Consider the following 15,241-nt stretch of genomic DNA (forward strand, 5'->3'; position numbering starts at 1 on the left):
TTGCATCCTTAGTAGGCTGTAAACATGGAGGAGACTCAGGGGAGGTCCTAGAACACAAACAAGTCTCAGTCCACTTGACTGTTAAAAAGACGGAGAAACTGGTGGAGTTTTGAAGTGAAGAAGTCCGTGTTTAATTCAGTGTGTACCAGCACATCCACCAACCACTACTTATTTTACAGCAAACTCTCATCATTCTTTCCCATGATTTCCTCCTACTAAAACCAACAGAGACTGGTAGCAAGTTGAGGCGACAAAATACAAATGTAACATTTGTACACAAACACAGATAATTAATATTAATCTTTATGGATTATAGTAATGCCGAATTGACTTTGTCGTTTTTTTTTTTGTGAGTTTGGCGTAATATTTTCCACCAGGAGCAGGATGGAATATAATCACAAAAGAAATCTTGTTTTTGTCTTGCAAATGGAGAGCTCAATAATCTATGCAAAATCTTGTTTGTGACCAAAAACACATTTTGTCTTTATGTGTGTGAGGATGTCAGACTATTGTCTTTTAAAAGTATTTTAAATGTCTTTTTAAAGTCTTCTAGTGTATGGTAGCTGTTAAATACAGCTAAAGATGTATTTTCTCACAAAAACCACACGTCTTGGCAGAGCCAACAAAACATCTAAACAAAGCAAACCACTGTTTTTCTTAGATATGTCCATTATATATTTTCTGACCTCTGAAGTGATCCAAAGAATCCCATTTAGGTAAAACAACAACAACAACAACAACAAAATACTTGTGTTAATCTGCTCCCTTTTTTTGTCTTCCAACGATCCTCCCACAGCTCACCTCAGCCCTAAATCTCCATTACCCCTTCAGACTGTCGTTATCTGTCCCACCTCCAAATGCTAGAGAGGTGAAACTAAAAACACCCCCTTCACACTAATAACTATGTGGAGAAAGCCTCCGTACGTTGGTATGTGTTTATGAATGAGTGTGACAGAAATAAAGATGGATTCTAACTGCTAGTTGTTGTTTTTGTCAGGTGGCAAACTGCCACCCTGCCGTCACACCCCTCTCTCTCCAATCCCCTCAATAGCCACTCATCCATCAGAGCCTTCCGCTCCAGCAGCTATCACTCAATACCTCAGCAGTGCTGAGGACAAACAGGTACTGCGTGCAACCAGCCGTCACCTTTTGCCTTTTAATTCACCTCAGCAGACGCACGGCTCAGCTCATTTATCATGTTAATGTCCAGGTGACTTTTGAAAATCTCTGCAGTACTTTTGCATGTACCCGTTGCTGAGCATTGGATAAATATCCACTGGGCGTGGGTGCTGAGGACAAATCCTGGCTTGCATGTTAGCACAGATTGGGTATGCACACCTCATCACATATGTTGCACTAAATTAGGCCCACAACAGCTCCGGGAGGCCGATCACTAAATTTTGCTCCAATTTCCTCAAAACAAGCACACAGCTATAATTGACAAAGATCTGGACTGATTTGTGTTTAACCATGCTTGCTGAAAATTTTCTGTATTAAGTGGGTTTTCTGTCGGGAAATTTTACTGTTTGGTTCAATCTCACTGCTCTCATATAGCGTCGTGTTTGGCTGCTGCAGTATTTCTGCTCTGTTGTAAACTTCAGTTTCAGCACCAACATAGCAGATAGACATCAAATGGCCTGTGAACATGTTGGAGCATTTAGGAGCTAAAGAGCCAGATATTTCCCAAAGGAGAGAGTGGAGACCAAAACAGAGCCAGAAGCAGAGTGATTATTGGACTGATATTTATCAGGTGGGCTGAAACACAACTCTAAATGAATGCTCATGCTGCTTTTTTTTTGCTTTTTTTTGTCTGCTCAATGTGTAAATAGGCAATTGCTTTACCGTATTAGCCTAAAGGAATAATTTTCTATTTTAGAGGCTGGTGGATCGATACCAAAATAATGATACTACAAATACTATGGTGATGTTTTGGAGATAAATTTTAGCGGTAATAGGAAAAAAAAGAAAAAAAGGATTTTCTCTTCTATTTTTTTTTTGTTGTTTTTACCAATTTTGTAAACGACACTCCGTTGTTGTAAATGCATCCAGTGTGTGCTCCTCCTCTGCAGTTGTTGGGCGCACTCAAACAACATCTATGTCTACCGCGACAAGTGCCCTGACTAGTTTAATCCGACACATAATTGCAGTGATGGCTGAGCGAAAGACAAAAAAAACACAAAAAAAAAAGAACTAGAAGCTACAACAGAAAAGGAGATGGAGTAGGAAAATGCCTCAGCATCCAGATCATGGACAGTATAACTAATAGACTTAGCTACTGTGACGTCACCCATTGGTTTGTGGACTGCCGATTTGAAGCCTCAAGTTCGGCATTTCGGCTGTTGCCATCTTGTTTTTTTGGAGCCAGAAATGACCGCATTTTGACAATGCGAGGGGTGGATCTGATTCACAGACTGTAGAAACACCTTACAGAAAGCCTGTCACTCAAAGCAGCCCCAACCTTAGATGCATAACTTTAAGCCTTAATTAAATGTAAACGGGTGATTTACATAAAAATTCATCCCCGCACAGTTGTCATGAATATTGAAATGATCTATAGAGACCAAAACTGATTTTTGTACCAGGCTGTAAGCATATTTATTTCCACTGTAGAGTTTGGCATTCTAACATGGGGGTCTTTGGGGATTGACCCTGTTTCGAGCCAGCCTCAAGTGGCCATACAGTTTTATGCACCTCTGCATTGTCTTCAGTTTTCAACCCTGAAGGTTGCCATTTGGTCATCATTAACTGCTACTTTATCAGACTGATTATTCACCTGATAAATTATGACACACTTTTTTCCCATACATGAAAGGACACAAGCCAATTTAAATGATAGAAAGTATCCATATTATTAGTAATGATATTGGTATTAAAATTGCCATTGGTATCAATATTGGTGAGTTTTGCCCTGTATAAGTTCAGATCAAAACCTAAATTTGTGGTATTAACCACACCTCTATTTTGGGAAACAAGTGTAAAGAAACAGTTGACTGTGTTTTGGTAGGGTCATGAACTGGATTATTCCTTGGCCTTGCCTCTGTTCAAGAAATAGTGCGGTACATAATCCCCCTGTAAAAAAAAAAGACTTGGTTTTATGCGTAATGCTAAGCTAAAATAATTAGCTGCTTACACTTTATTCATATACAGACATGAGAGTGGTATTGATTTTCTCATGTAAATTTCCGTCAGAAAGCAAGTAGGCTTAAAAAATATTGAACTATTGTTCTAAAAGGTGACTATATGTCATTGTTGAATTTGCAGCTTGTTTCCTCTGCCCCCAGGTGGCCAAAAAATGAGTTATTCCAGGTTTAAGAAATCAGTTACCATAACCTTATTTCATTTTCGCACTAATTCTTTTAGCCACACATGATGTGAGTTGTCAGGAGTCTGCATCTCACCCACCACTCCCTCTGTCATGCTACATTTAATAATCAGGTCGCTCAAAGCAGCTCCTGACAGACGCAGTTGGGTGATAGCAGCATGCTCGCGCAGTGAACTCCCAAAGTAAACCAGTAATGAGTGTGAATTCACAGTGAACAGCTTTTTTCCCCACTGAGCAGATCCGGGATGCTCGCGACTGCCAGCCTCGCATTTGGCTGCTTTTTCAGTGTATGCAAGCTTGTCTCGTTTATACACTTTGTTCAGGATCTTCCCATGGTACAATGAGCTCTACAGAGTAAACAAAGCACTGAGAGTTAGACCACAATAGCAGGTCAAGTCTTAAGCTGGTACGGGCTAACTCTGATGGGACCTTAAGCTCCTGGCCTACATCTGCTTTTATTTCTTCATCCCTAGCTTATGCTTCCTCAGCAATCAATCTTAACCTCGCTTGCTCCTTATTTACGCAGCTATTTGATGCAGAGGATTTTCTCTGATCTTAAATCTTCCAGGTTCTTCGTCTGGTCTCCTCAATAAACAACATTTTATGTTATTTATTCATGCGGACCGAGAGAAATACAAACAAGGTGAGAGTCGGCACTCTCTCTCGCTGGGAACGGTTGCGCTGTTGTTTTTTAAAAAACAAAGCCCTGTGGAAAGTGCCAGAGGTCGCTAATAAGGTCACATTAGTCAAATCTATGTGGGTAATTGCTATGAAAATGTAAATATTGGGCATTCATAATCACACAATGGAAAAAGAGGCAAGCCAGAGGACGGAGATGAAGGTAGGGACAGTAACATTAAAACTATACAAGGTTATTTAAAAACATCCACAACAGGTTTCCTTTTGTTTATTCTGAATTGCTGCCAAGCATTTCAGCACTTAGTTATGAAGCCAAATGTATTGACCTTGAAAAAGGCCAAGTTTGTATCCCGGCGCACATAGTTTCAATACAATATATTGTTCTGCCTAATGCTGAGAGTTGTTCTTGAGTAATGTGATCTGATGTGCATTTAAGCTTTTAGCATCCTATGATTAACATAAATTATATTGCATAGTCAAACTGTACGTGGACAGCATAACTCATAGGATGACGTGTCCCTGAGGTATTAGTCATGTTTACAGTGTCAGTATCTTTCCTTTCTTGCTCCGTCACACAATCTCCTCCCAGCGATCTTGGTTCTTGGTTCTTGCCCGAGTCCACCTTATTAGTGAAGCTTTCTATGTATCTTTAGTTTTTTTCTAATGGTGAATGGAGTTATGGATATTCAAGATTACTGATTTCAGCTCTGTGGTTACAGTGGGATTGACCTTCTGTCAATCACAATCATTTCAAGCCATCAGACTGAAGATGCCTCAGCCAGCTGTCAATAAGATGAACACAACAACAACCTAAACTGACTGCAGACTAGCTGACTGAGCATCTGGATTGAGATCGCACCTTAATTATGTCATTATCTTTCAATGTAAGACCATTTCTCATGATGACAGTTTAATTATCTGGAGCTTATATGTCATATTTAAGCCTGTCATTCTAAATTGCTGATTTAATGATATTATTTCTAGATATTCGATAATGTCTAAAAAATTGAAGTCCAGATGAAACAGCTTTTTTAAAAAGTGAAACAGAATAGGCAGGCAGGATATAACGTTGGGAGGAAGTTGATTTGATTGTTGAAAATTGATTGTGTCATATAACAGTGAGGTCCTGTGGTGTCATGTTGACAGGATTGTAGAAGTCCATCGTATGTTCCAAGTAATGTCAGAAGCAGTCCACTGTAAAATGTCCTGAGCATAATCTTGAGTTGCCAGTGGGCATGTAACCTCGGTATTTTGAAGGACTGACTGACCATGCTGTTGCTAGCCAGCTAATTTTATCTTAACGCTGTGCGGCTAAAAGCTGCAGCTTGATTGATTATTGGTTGAAACTGGTTGTTACAAGCTAAAAAAGCACATGTATTATGCTTTACTGAAAGAAAAACATGATTATTATGAACTATTTTTTGACACCTTAGTGAATAGGTGCAGAAAATGACCACATATGTGATCTAAAATGGTTAAAAAGGTGCATTTTTATTTCAACTTGACATTATTAATGTAAATGACTTATTGTCTTGTGAGCGTTTTTTTAGCCATGCTAAGCTGTGTGGATGGCAATGTCAATTTAACAGTGTTCAGACTGAAAAATCTCAACAATCGATTGGATTTTTGGACAAGCATTCATTGTCCCCAGAGGATGAATGCTACTTGGTTTGTTAATCCTTTAAGATTTCTTCTAGTGCCACTATGAGGTTAACATTTGTGGTTTTGAGTAAAATATTGTGACAAAAATGGGACTGATTGTCATGAAATTTGGTACAAATATCTATGCCTTTCCTCAAGATAGATTTTAATAGCTTATCCCCTTAATATTTCACAAAGCTCCACCATCACAATTTTAATGTGTCCAATACTTTTTCTACCAGAATTATACGCCAACCAATGGCGCTCCCATTAAAGTCAGCAGCACTTGTTTTTGTGTTTGCTGATAGGAAATATATGCATGCTCACACTCTAAGGTGGTAAATGTGGGACCTGCTAAACATCATGTTTACAATATTATGCAAGCATGTTAGCATATTTGTGTAAGAATTTAGCTCAAAGCAGTGCTGTGCCTATAAGTACAACCTCACAGAGGGGTTAGTTTGGCTGCAGTCTCTTAGTTTTTTATGTGGTGCCCTTAACTCTTTGTTAGGAATTGGCTTGTTGTTGTTTCCCTTTAGTGGTATAATTGTCTTACCACCAATTGAATCTTTTCTCTGCTTTAATTGCTCTAGGCCTGTAAAATACAATTACCCTTACTGTCCAATATTTCTAAATAATGCCCACAGAGTTTCTGCTTGACACAGACTTCACCTGACTGCCTTGAATGACTTCAGAAGTACTGATCAATGCTATACACCCCCTCCGTCTGCACTTTGCCTACAGTTTAAAGCATTATTTACCTCATCTTTGCCTCAAGAGTGAGACGAAAATAGGCTTACACCGTGACTAAACCTACAGCTGCACATATAGTGAAAATACATACAGCACACAGACAAACCCATACATACACTCTAATGCTTAAGCAACACATGAATCTGTATTTGAGAAATGTCTCTTTTATGTAGCATTTAGTATCGCGCTGCTGCAGACTTTATTAAAACGGAGGACCTAAACAAAATCACACCTAGTTGGAAAAATTACCATCTTGTGCGAGAATAGAAATTTACATTCAAACATTAAGTACACACACATTTGTTAACATCATACTCTACACACAATCAGTGCAATCTGAATGTCAATGCAGGTATTGAAGAAGGATCTTTAGAGGTAAAACACAGTCTGGGACGCTCTGTGTGACAGTTAAGCAGCTGGTGGGAAGAAGAATTTCAGGACAGGAAGCCCGATCCCAACGTCCCCATTAACGGACTCACGGCTTGAGGCACATTCCCACAAAGTCTGTGGGGGCTTAGGGCTCTAACAGAGTCAAATCTTGTAAATACATGAGGGCTCTTGTTTCTTTCAGACGTTTTGAGGTCTTTATGCACAGTTTCTGGAAAGCTGCATTTCTGCAGATTTGGCCTGAGGGAATTACCCACAGGTCATAGCCTTGTGACATTAAAACACAGGGTTGCCTGGGGGAACCCAGAACCAGCAAAAAACAAAATTAAACTGTATACAAGGAGAACTTGCACATGGATGTTCAGTCTGGCTCACTGAGCGTCCCGATGTGCCTAAGAGATTTAGAGACTATTTAAGATTTCGATTTTTTTCCCAAAGATAGATTCTGTCACTGAAGGTAGTTCTCATCAACCTGATGTTTGTTCAAGTAATCGTTTTTATGATAAAGTTCGGTTTTAAGAAGTTATTTGATTCTATAAAAAGGATATTTTTCCGCTCTAATTGAAAGTCGTGTTTGCCAATCCATATGCTCGTGTTCAGTGGGGCTGCTTGTGATTGGTTGAATGGGTGTTTTGGCAGGAACACCCCCACTGTAGAGATCACTACAGCGCAGACTGTATACGATTCGATGCGGTTAGAGTTCACTTACACGCCCTCTAGTGGAATTCTCCAGTAACTTGCATAGTCCACAGGCAAAAATGGCATTTGTTGTTCATGACACAAACATGTAGCAAAGCGAGGATATCACTGGCCTTAGGCTTTACGCTTCTTCCCCAGATACAGCAAGCAAGCAAACTTTATTAGATGGAGCGCAAAAAGATGTGCGGGAACACGGCAGGCAACAACAACATTCAGGGAGCCTATCAAGCTTCGGTCAAGCCTGAGGAATGACTTGCTGCTGCTCTGAAAATAGGTTGCAGTGCACAAAGCGTCGCAAAAACAGAGCCGTGGCAAGCATTTTTTCAAGTAAGCGAAACTGCCTAGGCTCTCTGCTGACATTAGGGGCAAATAAGGACATCTTCATTGGGATAAACTGAAACAATCTGATGTTCACTCGTTCACTTGTTCAAATCATGTCCAGTTAGGAAGAGGTGTTAGGGTCAGAAGAGTGAAATACCTCAAGGTACAGCCTGTTTTCCTCAGTAGTAATAGGAAGCTTGGTGTGTGTGTCTGTGTGTATGTGTGTGTGTGTGTGTGTGTGTGTGTGTGTGTGTGTATGTTGAGGGGTTACAGTAGTTGGTGGGATGTCTATGTGCTAGTGCACACACACACACACACACACACACACACACACACACACACACTGGTTTATCTGTTGTACTGTGTACATGCGTATGAATTTGTGGGTGTGGTACCTCGTCACAGATGAATACAGCTCTCTAAAGAGATTGACTGCTTGTGTAATTCCTGCTGAAATGAAATGTTCTCTCTCTCTCTTTTATAAAGAATATTCAGCCTATAGGACAGAAAATTGCAAAGATATTTTGAGTTGATTGCCTTTGCCCCGCTATATTTCTGCTGAAAGTCTCTCCACCACTCAGCAAAAAGCACAGAGGAGGAGGGATGGTGGAGAAATGATGATCTCCTGCTGGTGCTGTTGTATGAATGTTTTATAGATGGAAGGATGAAAAAGAAATGAAGCCCTGCTCAACCTCTATGCTTATATTATTTTAAAATACTGTTGCAGAATATTATTTTCAGCTTGTCACATTGCTAGCCGCTATCCAATCTGACTGCACCTAACATCCTTGTTCACAGAAAGTACAAATGCTCTTTCTCCTGATCACTAGTAAACTAAACTGTGTGTTAGTTCATCTAAATGCAGTAAAAACTGCAGTACTCCATACAGCAGCAGTGCCAGTTATATATTTAATAACATTTCAAGTGCTGTTAATTTTCTGGAATTGTTTGAAATAGCAGTCTTGGATAACCTTGAATTCCAGGCAAATGAATTGGTAACTACAAATCTGCTGATTCAATCCCCTACAGAGATGCGCTGGGGTAGTGCTCTTGGGCAAGGTCGCTGTCTCCCAAATTGAATGATTAAAAAAAAGAGGAGATTTAAACAGTAAATCTCTAAGGATGGAATGACGTGCACAAAGTAAGGTCACTCAGTGGGAATGGATAGTGTACTGACACATGTTTAACAGCGAGATATATTCACTTTCCCAGCTGATGTGCAGTTGACTTTGGAGTCACTTTGATGCTCCTGCTGAAACTCTCAGGTCAGACTAAATTCAACCACCAAAACTTGGAGGTATAATACAATTATATGCACGTAAACACACAAGTAAATTCCCATCAAGACATGTTTTAAGCGATTTAAAATACTCTCTTCTACCACAAAAAGTCCATTAGCCTCGTTAATCATTCTTAATCCACTCCATCTCCCTCATTAATTATGCAGATTTATTGAAATTTCTAACATTTTTCCCCTTGACACAAGACATCTTTGTCTTCTCTGAAAAGCCCATTCTCATACCTGAAGTAGAGGTTTCAAGTTACCATGGCTTTATTGTAGCTGAGGTTTCTAACAAACTTGGTCTTACAAGTTCAGTGAAAATATCAGATACAGCCTTAAATAATCCATAATCTGTTCAGTGATTAACAAGTTGCAAAGTTACACCGGGCTTTATCTCATATATGTATAAATAGTCTTAAAACGTTTCTTTTTTCTGTATTGATGGTTTTTTAATGATGTTTGTATGATATGTCTCATATATTACATTTTGTAAATTAAATGTCCTATTCTCTGTGGCCCTTGATTTTAGATTCGGTATGTTTACATGCACACTCATATTCCACAATTATTTCGGATAAGACAATACTCCAAATTTGACACAGGTCATGTTAAGGTAGTCCGAAATAGGCCTTTTTCAGATTTTAGCATTTTTCCATTAAAACATGTGGAATATGCCATGGTTATTCAAGTTTTAGAAGTAGTATTTTGTCATGTATACAGGGCATTTTGGAACATGCATCTCAGTTCAGGTTTTTACTGCAGTTTGCGATGCACAGCCTCTTGTCTGTTTACAGTCAGCTCTGTGCATTGTCATGGATACACTGTGCACAAACCAGCACATAGAAACAGCCTTTACAGCCTCGTTGTGGTTGCAACAAATAGTATGTGTGACCATGGTTTTGTTTGTTTATAGCCTAACGTTAGCTTTTTACTCCTGGTGATTGCATTTATGCTTCAAGAATCATTCAACACTGGTGTTCATTTGTGAGGATTAACTTGCTGAACAAAGTATATCAAGAATCCAATGGAAAAATCCCGTAGGCTTTTTGAGGAGGGAACCAAGGCCACGCCAACTTCCATGTTAACCTACAGAAACGCATAATCCCTGGAGCACTTTATAAATGATCATTCATGTACCTTATCTATCTTCCTCTGTGTATGTTTCAGTCTCCGATTTGAGGGAATTCACAGACCCACTTCAGTTGAGAATTTAAAAAAAAAAAAACCTCTCTAGTGACAAACTTTGCACCGATACAATTTGGTATAGTCAAGGTCAGAAATTTTCAGGGGACATAAACATAAGAACAACTCATTTTTGAGTGGAGAGAAACTTTAAGGTGAGCTCAGAGAAACTTCCCCCCTGCAGCAGATGAGTGTGTAAAAAGCCTTCTAGTGTCAAACTGTGCACACACACATCATTCTGCACAGTGAAGGTCAAACATGTGAAGGAACAACAGCCGAAACACACTGGAGGGGACTGTTTTTCAAGGCCATATGATTTTTATTACAGAATGTGAGGTAAACACACAGCAATTACTGTGAAACTACTGTGAAAACACATTTCTTTCAACTTTAGTCACACTGGTGTTAGAATGAGCTTGCAGCTGTCACCTATAAGCTCAGGTCAACACACCAGCTCGATCATTCTCTCCCACACTCCGTGCCTGAAACCGACATTGCATAAACCACCAGAGCTCCAACGCTGCTGAATTATGGCCCGCATGATCTGTAAAACACACCTACTGTAATTTGCCCACGGGCAGGACCTGAGGCGGGGTGCAGCCTATAGCCCAAAAAAAAAGTGGAGATGTGAGCAGCGGAAAGTACCGTGTTAGATTCACAGCTTCCTGTCTGCCACAGCTTGTGGGCTCAGTGTGCAGATAATTAAGGTTGAGGGTGGACAGCTCCCTACAGCGCCACTGTGTCAGAGCCGTGGACCGGGGCTATTCATTTTCACAAAGAGGGAACACAGCGGACACAAGGCGGGAGTCACTGGGGAGCTCTATAGGGAGCTGAGCTGTATGGTGGCACAAATAGGGAGCATGTGAAGATGTGAGGATAGAGCACTTTATTTACTCTATTCATTCCAGGGCGGCAGAACGGCAGAGATAGACTCCATCGTTTACTTTCCTACTAACTAGCACCTCATTTTGTGCCGCTTTGGAGGTTTGTTTCAAGCTGTGAAGCGGTCCCAGCTGCCACAAAGAGGTTTAGTTGAAGTGTTTTTTTTTCCTACCTGCTGTAAATATTGCGGAGGGAAGAAATCCTCTCCACTGCTCTTTGTACCCACTCACTTTTTTTTTACCGTTTACTCTGTCCATACCTATTGCCTGCACTGTGCTACTGTCTGGAGTTTGATGTTTCATTTGTTTATTTTGTGCATTAGAATAGCAGTGGGCATCCAGAGTGAAGTGGTTGAGTGACTAAGGGGGTGGGAGCTCTGAAGCCGGATGGATATGAATGTGAGAGTCCTCATTGTTCTTGCCTGAAAACTCAAGGCCCTGCTGCTGCTGCTGCTGCTGCTGCTGCTGCTGCTGCTGCTGCTGCTGCTGCTGCTGAGCTCAGTCCTCCTTGCTTCCTCTGCAGCACTCCTCAACTGAGGGAGTCCTCTTTATTTCCAGCATCTGTGCTGTGATGAGAAACACCAGCTAACTAGGCCACTGCATAATAAGCAAGAATAGCAACAAACTAAAATGAACAAAAAAAAAAGAAAAAGAGGGAAAAAGAATCAGTTCACGGGGGGAAGCTTACCCAACATGTAACTGCTGACAAAAGTAATTCAGTAAGCAAATATTTTCCTTTTTCCTTTATTGCAGATGCATTCATTTATTATTGCTTACATTTACCTATAGCCTCTGCTGAGGTGCATCAGAGTTCACATCTCATTTCGGCACTCAAGCCCCTGAGCTGTGCTGTCATGTGACTGACAATGCACCTTGCTGACTTCTCATTTGGTGTGTGTGTCAACTGCAGTCCCGGGATCCCTCCTGGTGCTGCAACATTTCTGTGATACTCAGCATTTTAGCTCTTGATTCACTATGTCACCAGCTTCATTATTGTCTAGTATGAAGTGGCAGATGCGGGAGACTTTGCTGCTTCTCTTTCATGCCTTTCACTCCCGTTCTTTGTTGTATTTTGCACTGTGCACGCTCCTGTTATTTGTCTTTATTACTGCAATATTTAAACTGACTTGAATTGATTCTTTTAAACAGCAGGAAAACATTGTGACAATGTGAAAAGGGTTGCATGTAGTGATGAGCCAGCAGAGAATTATCACCAGAATTTGCAGCTACCCTCAGCTTTACTGTGGTTTTAGTGAGTTTTTGCTCATAGATTAGCTGTATTGTTTCACTGTCATCACTCTTGCATTGTTTCTAGGCAAAGCAGGCAGCCGTTTTTAGCAAAAAAACTCTAAAAACCCACATAACACTACCTGCTCAACACCAAACAACTGATAGACGCAGTTAGTGACTAGCTTTTGAACATAGTGGAGCATCCAGCAGCTTAAGTAATACATTTCATTCTCAATTTGACAAATATTGACGCTTGGCGTTGACCCGTCACATTGAAATATGACGTGGTAGGTACCCCTCCTGTGTTGATTTTGGACATTCACAGATGGCCATCAATTTAGTATCATTAGTTGCATTTTTATTTTTTTCAAAATGCACTTCCGTTTTCACAGGACATGTACAGTTTCTGCTTGTTAACGGCATACAGTCTCTTTCAAATTAAACTTATAACTTAGGTAAAACACTTAATTTTTAGGTTTATGTCCTTAAGTTTAAGAAACAAAAGTGCATGGATAGTTTCGAAAAAAACACATGTTTTGGCTTAAAATAAGTATGCTTGTTGCTAATGTAATGTAAAGTCATGTGACCTATATCACTATCATAGTTCGCTACACATACTAGCACACTAGAAGCTAGTGCTAGCTATTAAAACAACTTGATTGATTTTTGCTATTACACAGGCCACTAATGGTGGGCTCAGGGGTAAAAGTCCAGAGTTTGTTCGACCCAATACACCTCCACTCCCGCCCACCCTATGCGGACTTTCTTGCTCCTTATTCTTTGGTAGTTTCCTGGAAGGTCAACAAATGCTAACGCCAGAGTCGCGGGTGCTTCTGCTGATGTAGATTATTAGTATTGAGTAGAGAAATAGATCTTTGTTCTTAACTGTGATGGCATTGAGGAATTGAGTGAACAATGACCCAGAGGAAACATGTAGAATGAAAAGAGGATTGGTCCTAGGACTGACCCCTGGGGAACCCCACACAGCAGGGGAGCTGAGGAGGATACAGGATTGTTGATACAAAGTAGAAATATCTGCTTGTCAGAAAAAAATTTAAACTGAAATTGCAAGCCAGTTGTGCAACTGATAGCATAAAATGGCATGATCGATATCAAAGGTGGCAGTTAAATCAATCTAAATAAGGATGGAGTATTCGCCTTTGACCAAAAACAGAGCTTAAGTATTGGTGAAATTGGTTATTTCAGGTATAAGCTAAAGTAACACTTTCCCATTTTGTCTTTCTTTCTCTTTCTAGTGTAGAGCATGATTTTCGTCTGCAGGAGGGGCAGGTGGTACGCACATGGAAGGTGGGTGACCCTCCGGAGGGCTCGCCACAGACCCCCACTCCCCAGCCCTCCACACCCCACCAACAAGACTCCCCTCAGCCGGTGCGACCCCCTGCCACCACCAAGAAGAACAGGAAGAAATGCTTCTGGTTCCTCTGAAGTGCTAGAGGATGAAGGAAAAAACAACAACATTTTGATACTATAATGCACTGCGTACTCTTCTTTAAAAAACTACAAACAGTAAACTTTGGAGATTTCATTAAAAGACAAGTGAGGAATGGACTGGAGAATTAAAATGCAAACATTAAAACTGTGGGAGGAGAAAGGGTTACAGAGGTGATGGTTTTCGCTGTTACTGTTGGAGTTGATGAGAATGGTTGGACTGGGCCACACATGTTGTTCTGCTCTTAAAATGCCTCTTCAGCACTTACAGGTTTGATACTGGTGCAGGGTAGTAAAAGTGCTGAAGTCAAATAAAAGCAAAAGTTCAGTCAGTAAAGAGAATATATAGCGGGTGGAACGGGGGCAAGGGGCACAGTACAAGTGGCAATACAGCAGAGACGAGAGAGAATATTTATAAAAGATGAAATGAATTAAGTTTATAGGTAAGACAGAGGAAATATTCATCTTCATTAATGGACTAATGAGGGTCAGAACACCAGCTTTTATATCAAGAGACATTTAAAAAGAATTATTATGACCTGTATTTAAAACTTTTAATATAATGTAATTGATGACAAACTACTACACATGTCAACACGCACATGCAGCACACACATAAATACACAAATAAAGAAAAGACCTGACATATTTACAAAGCATATATAAAATTGAGAAAATGAGTGAGTTGAGTTCTGTACATATCAGAGCTATTCTGCTTGGATGCTATATTTCAGATATGGATTACTGCTCTATAAAAGTATTTTACCACAGATGCTTGTGTGTGTTTTCTTTGTGGGTTTAACATTTTTAAGACATTATCTGAGGTGGAAGAAGTATTTAGATCCTTTCTTCAAAGTAGCTATATTTGAATTGAATTGAATTTATAAAGTTGGAATTTATCAAATTATACTATGTAAAAACAATCCATTCAAAGTAAAAGTCCTGCATTGAAAATCCTAAATATATAAAAGTACAGCAGTACTGCAAGCAAAATGCACAAGTATCAAAGTGGAAGTACTTATTCTGCAGAAAAATGCCCCCTGTAAGTGCTATATAATCTTAAAGTGTACATTATTAGACTGTTAATACTAATGTATCAGTATGTAAGCACTTTCCTGCTGTAGCTGGTTGACTTGGAGCACTTTAAAATACTTAAGTTTGCAGTTTGGGAGTTTATTCTGGTAGTTCCCAATTTATGGTTTGGCCCCTTCAAAGAATAAATCTTCATCCTTTTTAAACCACTAGTTTCATCTTTAACAATGCATTGCATTTTATTAGCTGATCATATGATTTAAAGGAGCTATATTTGACATTCAGAGCATATAGTCTGAGCAGCTCTCAACATGGAGGTATTTGAACCAGCGGCTAGCAGCTTACAGTGCTAACAGTGTGATCAGTGTTAACAATGGCAACAAAACTGACGAAATCTTTAACAGTTTTAACATGGGAGGAATA

At 39.9% G+C, this 15,241-nt stretch overlaps 1 protein-coding gene across 1 annotated transcript in view; it reads left to right on the forward strand.

Annotated features, from left to right (window-relative positions):
- The window catches only part of LOC121960073 (mucin-5AC), a 45,008-nt gene extending 31,225 nt beyond the window's left edge, over positions 1-13,783 (forward strand). Inside the window, exon 4 of the mRNA XM_042509672.1 lies at positions 13,594-13,783. Within this exon, the coding sequence (XP_042365606.1) occupies positions 13,594-13,783 (190 nt within the window). The remainder of the gene's footprint in view (positions 1-13,593) is intronic.
- Positions 13,784-15,241: the final 1,458 nt, after the last annotated feature.

The sequence above is a fragment of the Plectropomus leopardus genome, chromosome 20, assembly GCF_008729295.1.
Source record: "Plectropomus leopardus isolate mb chromosome 20, YSFRI_Pleo_2.0, whole genome shotgun sequence".
In the NCBI taxonomy this organism is placed as follows: domain Eukaryota; kingdom Metazoa; phylum Chordata; class Actinopteri; order Perciformes; family Serranidae; genus Plectropomus; species Plectropomus leopardus.